Genomic DNA, 13,363 nt, shown 5'->3' on the forward strand with positions numbered 1-13,363 from the left:
GAAACAACTAGACACCTCCAAAATGCATTGAACAAAAGAAATATTTGAAATAATAAATGGCGCATAAAAATTATTGAAGGGAAATCTGCCCATATCGATTTCACTTAAAATTTCACAAAACAAATAATGATCCAGTTAGACTAAACAAAAAAATTATCCTGTACAAAACAGTTCAATACCTAAGGCTAACATTTGGATAGCAAATTAAAGTGGCAGGAACATATTAGAGAGTTATTGCCACCGGCAAATAAAGGATCCTTTATTACAGGATACTTTAATAAAGGACAAATACAGGACGGGTCTAAAAGAGTGGTATTGCAAACGCAGTTAAAGAATCTTTTATTTTGACAAATGACATGAAATATTTTTGTAAATATAAAAATAACCTATAAAATTCCATTTGTCGATATAAATTAAAATAAGATAATTGAAGAGTAAAACGTTAAATTTAATTATTTTGTCATTTAAAGATGTTTAGAGAACAACATAATATATCCCATAATACTCATCGTTCAATAATATGGAAGTGCAATAAATTGGAAATACTATTTTAGGAGTTTTTAAATACTTTTGCATTATGGGTATATGTAATGGGGAATTTCTAGAGAATATATTATTAGGGAATAGTGGATATCCATTCCTCAACTACAACTACCGAATGACACCATTCAAGAATTTTCAGACAGAAGTTGTGTTTTTATAATCCATCACAAATCCCTTCAAGAATTGTTATTGAAAGAACATTTGGTATTGTGAAGAGATTTCCCATTTTACCATATGTAATGAGATGCAAGTTACCTTTTATTGAAAGAATAATATCAGCTTGTTCAGTTTTACATATTGCAGTAGTACATAATAGAGAAAACGTTGAAATACTGGCAAATGAGTGTGCTGTTGATATTGATATAGAAGCTGTGGCAGTACATTTTCAACCAGGAGCTAATCTAATGCGACTAAATTGTGTGTGTGTGTGTTTGTTTAAAATTATTGTTCGACATTTAAAGCTAGCGCTTAAACTAATTTTATTTTTATTGGACTGCAGTTTGTTAATAAATTTATAAATAAATATAAATATTATATTGGTGACTGATTTTAAGTATTTTATGATCATTAGCAGGTTTTAAATAATAAATTTATAAATATATACATACATGCTATTGACGTTTGATCTTTTATCCATTATGGCCCTCTCTTTCTTTCTTTTCACCTCTGGATAACTAGTTATCAGGAAGTTTATCTGACAGATTAGATACTAATAGATATCTGACAGAGAAAAACTTCCCGTTAACTAGTTATCCGGAGCTGAAAAGACAGATACTAAGGATACTGTTACATAAACTTCCCAATAATTAGTTATCTGAAAATGAAAAGACCTCTAATCTGTCAGATAAACTTCCCGATATACAAAAAGATAATAGAAGAATTAAGCTTTATGCTGGTTTTTATTAATTTTTTTTGGCAATGTTTAAATAAACAAATACTGATGGCATGAAATGGATCACGAACAAGGAGGAATGAAGAAGGAATTGGAGATTGTGTTTACCATTAAACGCATAAAACTGCAGTATCTGGGACACATATGATAAATCAGCACCGTTACTCCCTGCTGCAGTACATATTGCAAGGTACAGTCAAAGGTAAGCGAAGACCTGGTAGAGGGAGAATATCAATGGAACTGTTTCAAATCGCAGCTAGCAAGGTTACGATTGCTATATGATTTCCAACATTCGAAACGGATAAGAACCAAAAGAAGAAGATGGCATGAAAATGAAAGTGTATTAATACTTTTGATTAAAAACTTTATAGATTCTAATCTATAAAAGATTAAATTTTCAAAAATAAATACTTGAACCTTTGTTTTATTTTGTTAACCTGTTGTTATATATCTGTTGAATAGAACTCTATTTTGAATCTAGAATTTTAACAAATCCTAACTTTCATTAAAATTTATTGATCTTATATCTTCAATCTCTTATATCTTCAATAAATATTTATTTCTATAGAAAAATGTAAAATATATTGAGTTTAATAAATGAGTTACTGATATTTTAAGTCTGATCATTGTAATTAGTAACAATTTAAAATTATTTACGTAATATTCCTTTTTACAACTTCTTGTAATAACTCAAGCTTCAATAAAATGTTCTTTTCTATATTCATTTGGGTCAAAACATCAATAATCTGTATCTCAGAATATTACTTAAAGTTGTTTTTAATAAATAAAACCCAACATAACATACAACTTTAATGATGAAAGTTTAATCAAATATCAATCCCACAATACATAAATTATCAATCCAAAGAAGCGACAAGATAAATTCAAAATACAAGTGAAGTTAGACCTTTCTTCACACTTTTGACACGTTATGTCAAAATAAAGGAACTTTTATTAAAATAAAGGTGTCCTCTAATTTTCCTTAAATACAGGCGGCCTGTATTTTATTAAAAGACAAAAATAAAAGACGCAATACCGCGCATGCTTATATGTCAAAATAAAGGATCTTTTATTACAGGTCGACTTAAAAGACGTTGGCAATAACTCTCTATTATTACCCAAAGCTGAAACCGAAATAGAATACTACAATTGTTTCTTAAAGGTAAAATAGAGGGGCGTGTAAGTGTAGGAAGAAAACAAGTTTCATGGGACCACGCAGTTATTTCAACTTCCATACAGATCCTCAAGTCGGAAATATTACAAAATAATATGCTAATGACATATAAAAGAATAAACTATCATCGTGTAAACTTAGATGTATCTACTGCAGATTGGGCAGATATGTTGAATGGTAGGGATGTTAACAAACAGTGGGAAATTTTTGAAAATTTTCTGAATGAATCCATGCGCACGAACTCTCATTATGTGCAACGTAGATGTAATCCTAATAACCCATGGATAAGTGCAGAAATATTTGAAATGAAAAAATTTAAAAAGTCATTATGGAAAAAGTATTTACGAAGTAACACGAATGCTGACTACCTCAATCATCGAACTTTTTCTAATAACTTAACATCAACTATTTTTAAATCTAAACAAAATTTTGAAAACCAACTGTCCTCAAATAAGAACAAAAAACCTCTTTATAAATATGTCAGAAATTCTATTTTATCTAAAGTTTCGTTACCTATTTTAAAAACCGAAACAGGCGAACCAACCTCAGTGAAAATGGAAGTTGCTACTATTTTTGCCAAAAAATTTCAAGAAGTGTTTACAATCGAGGAGGCTCTTCCGAATACTTTACGTGTTGTTTCTACAAGAAGTAACTACGATATTAGTGACATAGACTTTGATCCAGAGATTCTTAACAAAAAATTTTGTGTTTAAAATCCTTTTCCGCTCCCGGATTAGACGGTTTCGCCGCAATTTTATTTAAGAAGTGTGCAAACTCGATTATCCATCCGTTAAGTTTTATAATGAAAACCTCATTTTTGTCACACACTTTACCTGATGGCTGGAAAATCTCTAGTGTTACTCCAATTTATAAAAAAGGTGACAAGTTAGATCCTGACAATTATAGACCAATTAGTCTAACATCCATTGCGGCTAAATTGATGGAATCAGTTATTCGCGAATCGGTTATGAACTTTCTCTTAAACAATAATAGAATTCCTATTTCCCAGCACGGTTTTGTACCTGGAAGATCGGTAGTTACTAATATGTTAACATGTGTTAATGACTGGTCTCTTTGTTTGGACAGTAATCAACCTGTTGATATTATATATTTAGACTTTGCTAAGGCTTTTGATCGAGTTCCTCACAAGAGACTACTATTTAAGCTTGAACATAACGGTATTGGAGGAAACTTACTTGAGTGCATTAAAGGATTTTTAATAAACCGTAAATTTTGCGTACGCGTTGGTGACTGTTATTCCTCAATGTTTAGTGTATACAGTGGCGTTCCGCAGGGTTCAGTGTTGGGGCCGATTTTGTTCCTAATGTAGGTTGCTGATCTGCCAATTCACCTTAAAAGTAACATGTCGCTTTTCGCTGATGACACAAAGTTATATGCAAATCCCTTTTCTGGTTACAATCAATTACAGACCGACCTTCAAGAGGTTGCTAAGTGGGTAGACGATTGGTGCTTGCAATTAGACACATCCAAGTGTGCAGTTCTACATTTAGGTAAAAACAATCCAAGGAATCGGTATGTACTTTCAAATGTTTCTCTAAAAACTGTTTCGCAGCAAAAAGACTTGGGTGTACTTGTGACGGAAACATTATCTTGGTCTGAACATATCCAGTCGGTATGCAATAAAGCTAGAACATCAGTTTACTTATTATCTAAGACTTTCTCTAAGATATCGCCAAAAAATTTTGTTGCTCTCTTTAGTGTATATGTAAGACCTATTTTAGAGTTTGCCGGACCCGTGTGGAATGTCGACTGGCAAAGGGATTCTGATCGACTTGAATCTGTGCAAAGATGGACAACAAGAATTCCTTATGGCCGTCGTCGTCCTTCCTACGAAGAACGGTTAACCTACTTAAATTATCCTACATTTATGGACCGACGACTTCGTGGGGATTTAATAATTGCTTATAGAGCGTTACAGGGAAAGTTTGGGATAGATCTATCACATATTTTCCCTTTGAGTAACGACCTTAGATTGCGGAGTCATCCATACAAATTAGCCAGACAACAGTTTCACAGTAAATGTCGTGAGAACTCTATATCCAATAGAATATTTTATACCTGGAACTCACTTCCACACGACGTCGTCGGGGCTGTATCTGTAAATTGCTTCAAAAATAAATATGACTCTTTTAGTTCTGTATCACGGGAACAATAATTTTTCGTTTCTTAAATTAAATTAATTTATAAGTCGTATGTAGTCTTAAGTTTAGGTTTCTTTTTGCATAGTTCTTTTTAGTCAAATGGAGCTATATAGGTCCTAGACCTCGGCTCCTTTTTCTTCTTTAATAATAATAATGGTTAAAAAACATCCGTGAATGAACTCAGATATCCAATGCAGGACAATTATTCCATATTGCAGAAGATCGAGAAGCCTTCGCAATGGTGATTGCCAACGTCGGATAATTTTGATATGGCACGTGAAGAGGAAGATCAATTTGGTCAGTGAACCAAGCCACATCAGTGAAGTGTGGAACAATAATAATTATTATTAGACCTTAAGGAGAACCGTTGGGCAATTTGGGATTACACCTAGGACAGAAAAGTAGCAGATTAAGTAAATTATAAAATGCTGGTTACTCATACGATTAGGTACATTATGACATTAAAAATTAAAAAACTATTTTAGACATTTTTAGAATATTTTAGTCGATCGGACAGCTCAGTGGCCCTAGGCCTGAACGCACTTCACTTCGTCGTGATGAATGCGAGTACAAGCCCCAGCCAGGTCAACGAAAAACAAAAGGCTAACGCGTCAGTATAAAATTCTAATATGAATCTGACTGAATGTTTTAGCACTGCGCTTAGTTAACCTGGATAATTTATACTGCAGATAACCATATCGATGTTGTCACTATGAGGAATCACTAGTGGATTTACGATTTAGTTGTAAAGTGGAAACTCTAGATTAATTCAGACCAATAGTCACGCTACAATCAAATTACAGTCAAATCAGGTCAAGTCAAGGGGAACCCATTCACTCTGACAGTTCGGGCTGATCATTGTCAGTCTAGTCGGCATTCAGGTCCATTAGTATGCAAGGTTATAGAGTCTTAAGAATGGAGTTCATGAATTGGTTGTCCCTTGACGGTGATTCGACTGTGATCTGATCATACCATGACTGTTGGTCTGAATCAACCTTTATAGGAACTTACTGATTGTGTCATGTACTTTTTGTGCCTCGGTAATGTTAACATTTGGAATTGCATATAGTTCTCTTAAGATGTAGGCTCGTTCACGGCCTTCCTTACACCTCATATAAATATCCTCTATATAATTAAGCAGGTCCCGAGTTTTAGCAAGTTCTAGTAGTGTTTCGATTGAATAGTTCCATTGGGCATAATCTTCTGGTGACTTAACTTTCTTATAAAAATTTTTTAATTCTGTAACCAACTCTTTATTGTAAACATACTTAGGTCGTTTGATAAAACCCCAAGTTTCTTGGTTGGTCGCTTCGAAGTAGTGTTTTTCGGAGTATGTATATTTTTGAACTGGAGATTTTTTATACTTTGTTGAATTGAGAATATCTTTGAGAATATCGCCTATTAATGTGCTTCGTACTCGTGTTGTCAAGGTGTTTTCAATTTCATTTATTTTTTCATGAAAATTCTCTTGATAAACATTACCTAGAAAAGACACAGTATATAAACATGGACAATATATAAATATAGGTCCAAATTATGCTTAAATCATAAGTCTCGATTACATATGCTGTGAAGTTAAAACCAATGTGAACAGTCACCAAGAAATACACTTTGAATATTGAAAGCACCGTTGCTCAGTTATTAAAGATGAACGGTATGGTTATAAGGGAAGTAGCAATCACGTGAAATTTAGGAATAAAAAAATTAAAAACGAAAAAAAAAATTAACAAAAAAACGGACATAATTTTTAAATATTTAGGAAAACTAAATAGAGAGCGATTAGAATACAAAAAAGGAAATAAATACAACTCAAAGGATAGGTGTCTGAAAAGTGTAAAAAATAGAAATAAAAATAAATATACGGGCATGTCACTCCTAGGAAGCAAAGATCTGACGTTTCATAAGATTTTCGCAGGGATTACTCAGCCTTTTCTTTGTGGTCTCTTTCCCTGCCGTATTTCTTCACAGTTTGTTGTGCGATTAGGCTCGATTGATGATTAAGCTCCTTTAATTCGTATTCTCGTATAGCTCATTTACTTCGTATTCGTATTTTGGTTCTCCAATTAGGTATGTTCATTCTGTTGATATCTTCTCTAACCTGATCATCTGCACTTTGGTCTCCCTCTAGGTCTGATCTTGTATTTGTAGGTTTCGACTTTAATATTTTCTATGTTATATTTTCTATATTATTTTGCTATATTAGAGGGGGGAGAAATCGGTAAATTCGTAGTTTATTACGTTTTTCGTCAATATTTCTAAAACTATGCAGTTTAGCATGAACAACCTTCTATACAAAAAGATTCTACATTAAATTTGAAATAAAAAAGATCCTATGCATAATCCTTCTAAAATGAACGGTTCCAAAGTTACAGAGATAGTATCTTATAATTGGTCCAAATAAAGGCCTAACCGAGACATCCAAAGTAAAAGTTTTCCTCCAACACAAAATTGTTCTACATGGTCCACATATTGTTAAGTAAAAAGCTAAACCAATTTGAGCGTCCCGTCCGGTTTGGGGGGAGATGGGGGAGAAGTCGGTAAATTAGTAGTTATTTTACGTTTTTCGTCAATATTTCTAAAACTATGCTTTAGCGTAAAATATGTTCTATATACAATTCTACATAAACTTTAAAACAAAAAAGGTCCTATACATAATTGTTATAAAATTAACGGTTCCATAGTTACGGAGGGTGAAAAGTGGAGGTTTACGATACTTTTTGTATTTTTTGGGCAATTTATAATATTATTACTGATGAAAGAAATTTTTTGTAAATAAAATTTGCTATTTCAGTGGCCGATGGTATGTTAGTGATAAGCCCTTGAAGAAACATCAACCTCACCACCCAAAATCATCATCAATTTTCCAAATAATATAAAAAGGATCGAAAACCTCCACTTTTCACCCTCCATAACTCTGGAACCGTTGATTTTATAACAATTATGTATAGAACCTTTTTTGTTTTAAATTTTATGTAGAACATTTGTGTATAGAACATTGTTAACGCTAAAGCATAGTTTTAGAACTATTGACGAAAAACGTAAAAAAAACTAATAATTTACCGATTTCTTCCCCATTCCCCCCCCCCCAAACCGGACGCTCCAAATGATGTAACTTTTTACTGAACAATATGTGGACCATATAGAACAATTTGGTGTTGGAGGAAAACTTTTACTTTGGATGTCTGGGTTAGGCGTTTTTTTGGACCAATTACACTATTGTGGTATTATAATATCACCCTGTACAAAAGATGTTTAAAACTCATTCAAAGTCATTAATCCATGTAGTATCTGTTCTTGGATTCAATAACCGCAAGTAACATTGAATTGTCATGTTTTGTTATTATTTAAATGTGTATATAAACATTAACTCGGTCGAGAAAGATTATTATAAGTATTGATGTAGTTGGAAGGTATTCACGTATAGGATAGGTCAAGTTAATATTGTAAACAACTTATGTAGTGAATCATCGACTTCGAATTAAATATAATGTTATCGGAAAACCTGAGTTTTAATTAATTGGGACCAGAAGGCATAACATCACACTATTTAATACACTATACTACCTCCGTAACTTTGGAACCGTTCATTTAAAAGGATTATGCATTGGACCTTTTTTATTTCAAATTTAATGTAGAACATTTTTGTATACAAGGTTGTTCATGCTAAACTGCATAGTTTTGGAAATATTGACGAAAAACATTAAAAACTACGAATTTTCCGATTTCTTCCCCCTCTGCCCCCCAAACCCGACGCTCAAAATGGTGTGACTTTTTTCTGAACATTATGTGGACCATATAGAACAATTTCGTGTTGAAAGAAAACTTTCACTTTAGATGTCTGGGTTATGCAATTATTTGGATCAATTTTATCATACTATATACGAGATCTTCTTCTCGTCTTAGTAGATGCTTAAGCCATTTCAACCTTTGAGCCTTTATACGTCTTACTATATCTTCTCCATTGATCTGGTTATTTATCTTGTTAAATAATCGTCTAAACTATCCGTCTGGGATTCTTTTGGTTCAAGAATTGAGGAGTTTGCTGTAAGAAGGGTGTAGCTCCATATTTGGTAATTGTTGGGAAATTGAAAAAAACTGTTTTTTGATAAAAGTTTTTATTTTAACCCAAAAGACATAATATCAATCGATGAAAAACAGATTTAGTCTATACTTGAGTCTACTTTGAAGTAGATAATTTTTGAAAAAATAAGAAAAAAAATTGAAAAAAAGTTGGACCTGCATCTTTTTTGCACCAAACACGTGAAATAATGCTTCTTTATCACCATTTTTGAGAAAGAAAACAAATTCCCAACAAAAACTCTTTTATTCGGTTACAACAGCCGGCAGCTGCCCTGCCGGCCCAGCGCCAACAGAAGATGACCTTGCATTTCTCGAAAATCACCGAACATTCACAATCGTTTGGTGCAAAAAGGATGCAGGTCCGGAGTTACACCCTTCTTGCACCAAATGACTGAGGAGGCAGATCCATAAAGACGTATAATTCCTTTATTTATTATCGGATCTGCATCGTTCTTAAACCAGTCAATCCGCCATTTTTTTTAATTATGGCATAAGTTTCCACCGAAAACGGTCTAAATATGGAGCTGCATCCTTCTTACAGCAAACTCCTCAATTCTTTTGAAGATCTTCCTTTCTATTATTCTTAACTTCTCTTCGTCTCTATTAGTCAGGTGCATTCTTTCTGCTGATTATGTTACGGCAGGTCTAATTACTGTTACTGTAGAATAATATCATGACTGCCGAATTTGAGAGAGTGGTTTGGCTGCACCACTAATGAACTCTTTAGGTCAGCTGTAAACAAGGTCAGGATATTCTTGATGATTTCCAATCACAGATAGTAGTGGCACAAGGAGAAGAATTGCTGTTTTATGTGTTCCTTTTCTTTTATTGGTATGTATGTCTTGTAGTAGTTTTTGGTATTTCCGATATGTTCTATTCCCTTTTATTCTTTCAGTTATCTATGCGGTCCTGTCTTCATTTATCTTTACTCCCCTAATTTTCGCTTCTGCTATCACAGTCATGTCATCGGTGCGTATTCTAAGCATTTTATCTCTTGTAGCTATTACCATGTAGACAGCATATTCTATTAATTTGTGTAGAGTGTATAGCTTTGTATGATCATCTTGTTGCCAGTGCTATGTTAAAAAGTGTGTTAGGCAGGCTGTCACCTTGTAGAACTCCCAATTCTATATTGATAGTTTCTGTAGTTCTCTCATCTGTTACAGCTTCTGCTGTAGAGTTGTCCATTGTCAATTTGATATTTTACATTTCTATTAAGAGTAGGTGTCTACTTACAGAGTCAAAGAATTACTAGAAAAGTAGTTCTAACACCTTTAAACATGATTAAAAGAAAGACTATAAAAAAAAATTACCAGAAAATCAAACATTAATAATAAATGTGTTATTAAGTGTTAAAATAATGTTCGAATGTTGGAACTACGTTGTAATTATTAAATTCACTTTCTTGTTTGATTGTCACAATTTGATTTTGTTAGGTAAATGACAAGTACAGTATGCGGCAAAATAAACAGTACTGAAATGAATATTGAAATGTTTATGATTATTTAATATGTATAATACATGACATTGCAAACATCATTCACGACGACGCACGTTCCCGATAAAACAGATGTTAAAGATTCTCTCTGGCCAGTGGCGGATCTATGGGGAGGGAAAATGCGGAAATGTCCACCCTTACAAGGTCCAAAATTAAAGAAAAAAAAAATTGTTCAAACATAAAAATATATTAGCTTACATGAAACCGAAACCACAGAAAGACAAATTCAACCCAGTAAACACGCTGGTTAGGAAAGTTAATGGAACTTAATGCCTATAAATTATTATTTATGTCTTTTATGTAATCTGAGTTTATCTTTTTATGTCTTTTGGTTGGTTTTTCATTGGAAGTTCCCCCCTAAAGCAAATTTCCCCTCCCAAGGCAAATTTCTAGATCCATCACTGCCTCTGGCACGAAAAAAATCCTTAATTTTAGTCCTCAATTCCGAAATGGCAGACGGTGGCCCCTTCAGCATTCCCCATATGTACGCATCTGGTGGCGTTAGTTCTGGTGAGTGGAAGTTCCAAAAATGATCGCACAGTATTCGAAGCGACTCTCTGGCAGCTGCCGAAACCACTGTTGATTTTAAGCTTGGACCATTTTCGTGACCTTTTCCGTATGGCCGAAAATAGTACAGTAAAACCTGTCATATCCGGATCATGTGGCGACAGACCGATCCGGATATGAAAAAATCCGGATATCAAGAACACTTATTTTATAGTCTTTAAAACGTTTTCTCCTTCATACATTCCAGTAATCAACACCGTCAATAACTCTCGTCGATAGACACCTTTTATAGATTCTATAATACCTTGATCCATAGGCTGACAGAGAGATGTCACATTTTAGGGCAAAAAAGACACTTTATTTCGCCATCTTCTAGTTCTTTTGGGTCGGGATGAGAGGGTGCGTTGTCCAACAGCAGGACTGCCTTTCTCGGTAGAGTTAGGTAGATGCGGACGGCAGAACCGTCCGGATATGGGGAGGTCCGGATATGACAGGTTCGAATATGACAGGTTGTACTGTACTCCATTATAAAAAATTTTTCTGCAAAACTGAACACCATCCTGAAGTATCTAACATCAACATGATATTGACAAACGTTATAACAACGTTCGGAAACCACTCAACACGTTTCGGCACATGACACATACAAATTTGAGGCATACGAATTTCAGTACTGTTTATTTTGCCGCATACCGTATTAATTGAAACAGATCACAGAATTTTTCTGTGAAAATGTTAAATATAAACAAAATAAAAGAAAACTGAGCTTTCGAAAAACCGTCTGATACTGGAAGGATATAAAAATTTGTATAAAAAAACGAAGTAAATCATAAAGTCAGTAAAGAAAGGATTTGGAATAAGCTATAGCATTTTATATTTAAAGAATGTTCGAAGAGAACTTATTTATAATAGTATTATTACCGCTTTCAAATTGATGAATAGCTATGATAGTACATTCTTTCACGGTTTTTGCTCTAAATTTTAAAGAACCGCTTGGGTTGACATGAAATTTGGCATACGCATAGCTTACGTGTCAAAGAAAAAAAGTGATAATGTGCCGATGTGTGCTTTTGTCCTGGGGGTGACTTTCACCCCTCTTGGGGGTGAAAAAATATATGTCCAAAATAAGTCCGGAAATGGGCAAACTGACTAACTTTAAGTAACTTTTGTTCTATAGAGCTTTTTCGCCAAGTCAACACTTTTCGAGGTATTTGCGAGTGAATTTGTTCATTTTTCAGCAAAATAACTAAATTTTTAGACGGTTTTTCACAAATAACTCAAAAAGTAAGTATTCTGTCGAAAAAAACGTTCTTGGCAAAAATATAGCTTGTAAGAAAGTAAAAAAAAATGATATACGCGTTAGGTCTCTGGACCTTATAGAACCAGAGTTATAGCCACAGAAAAATAGATTCATATTCCCCAAATTTCAAATAGAATATCTCGACGTGAAATATCCAAAAAATTAAGCACTTTTTGTAGAAAACCCATTATAACTTTTTTAAAGTGTTTAAAAAAAGCTTAATTTCTGTTTTTATAAAAAGTTTTTAGCATTAAATTTAAGCAAGTTACGCTCAAAATAAAGTTGTCCCTTTTGTTTTGGCAAAAAAAAATCGGGAAGACCACCCCCTAATTAGCAACTTAAATGAAATTATTCGTTACCGCTCCACAAATTATTTTACTTATGTTGTGTTTATATGATCTGTAAGTTTCATCGATTCAAAGGGCTTATTTTTAAAAAAATTTGGTTTTAAAGTAAAATTTTTAAAAATTTTAATTTTGAAAAATATGTATGCTTTTTTTCAAAATAACTTAAAAATTGTTAGAGATACCAAAAATCTATATATATAGGATAGTATCACGAGGTTTTTTCCTGGTTTTCCCTCGTGATTTACTATGGAATCTCTAACGCGAGAATTTTACTGTCATCGTTGCATTTGGTTGTCTTTTTAAAGACAGATCACATGCTATGATTTTTTTTTGCGACGGATATTCTTGAATTGGGATTGATTTCATGTAATCGAATGAACTATCTTTTAGTAAAGTCGTCCCAGGAACGCAACTCATAAATATTGGCGGTATCATTTTAAAGTCTTCTACTTTAAAATGTATAATATACGTCTGAATTGCCAATATAAATGAGTCAGATTAAATAAATTATTAGAAGAATTTTTTTACTTAGCAACAACATGTTTGTTTTATTTTAATAGTATTTTGTATTTTGACAACGAAACCCGATTTGGGCTTCGAAACGTTAATAAATTCATTTTTTAGTAAAATTGTGGCTTATTTCCCATAAAAAATACGTAACCAAAAATCTCGAAAAACAAAAAAAATTAGCATTGCTTTTCTGAATATCATGTATTTTTTTGTTTTTCTGTTAGACAAAAATTGATTAAGATTTGGTGTTTCTAAATTTGCATACAGTCGTGATCAGTGACTCGTTCAACCCCTTTTAACTACAGCCCTTTCAAAAATAATGACTTTGAAACGATGAAACTTATAATAAG

The 13,363-nt window shown here is 33.1% G+C and overlaps 1 protein-coding gene across 1 annotated transcript in view; it reads right to left on the reverse strand.

Moving 5' to 3' along the window:
• Nucleotides 1-13,363, reverse strand: part of LOC114334328 (uncharacterized) — a 72,541-nt gene that overhangs the window by 29,398 nt on the left and 29,780 nt on the right. The window contains exon 7 of the mRNA XM_028284364.2: nucleotides 5,783-6,253. Within this exon, the coding sequence (XP_028140165.1) occupies nucleotides 5,783-6,253 (471 nt within the window). The remainder of the gene's footprint in view (nucleotides 1-5,782; nucleotides 6,254-13,363) is intronic.

Source organism: Diabrotica virgifera, chromosome 5 (assembly GCF_917563875.1).
Source record: "Diabrotica virgifera virgifera chromosome 5, PGI_DIABVI_V3a".
In the NCBI taxonomy this organism is placed as follows: Eukaryota; Metazoa; Arthropoda; class Insecta; order Coleoptera; family Chrysomelidae; genus Diabrotica; species Diabrotica virgifera.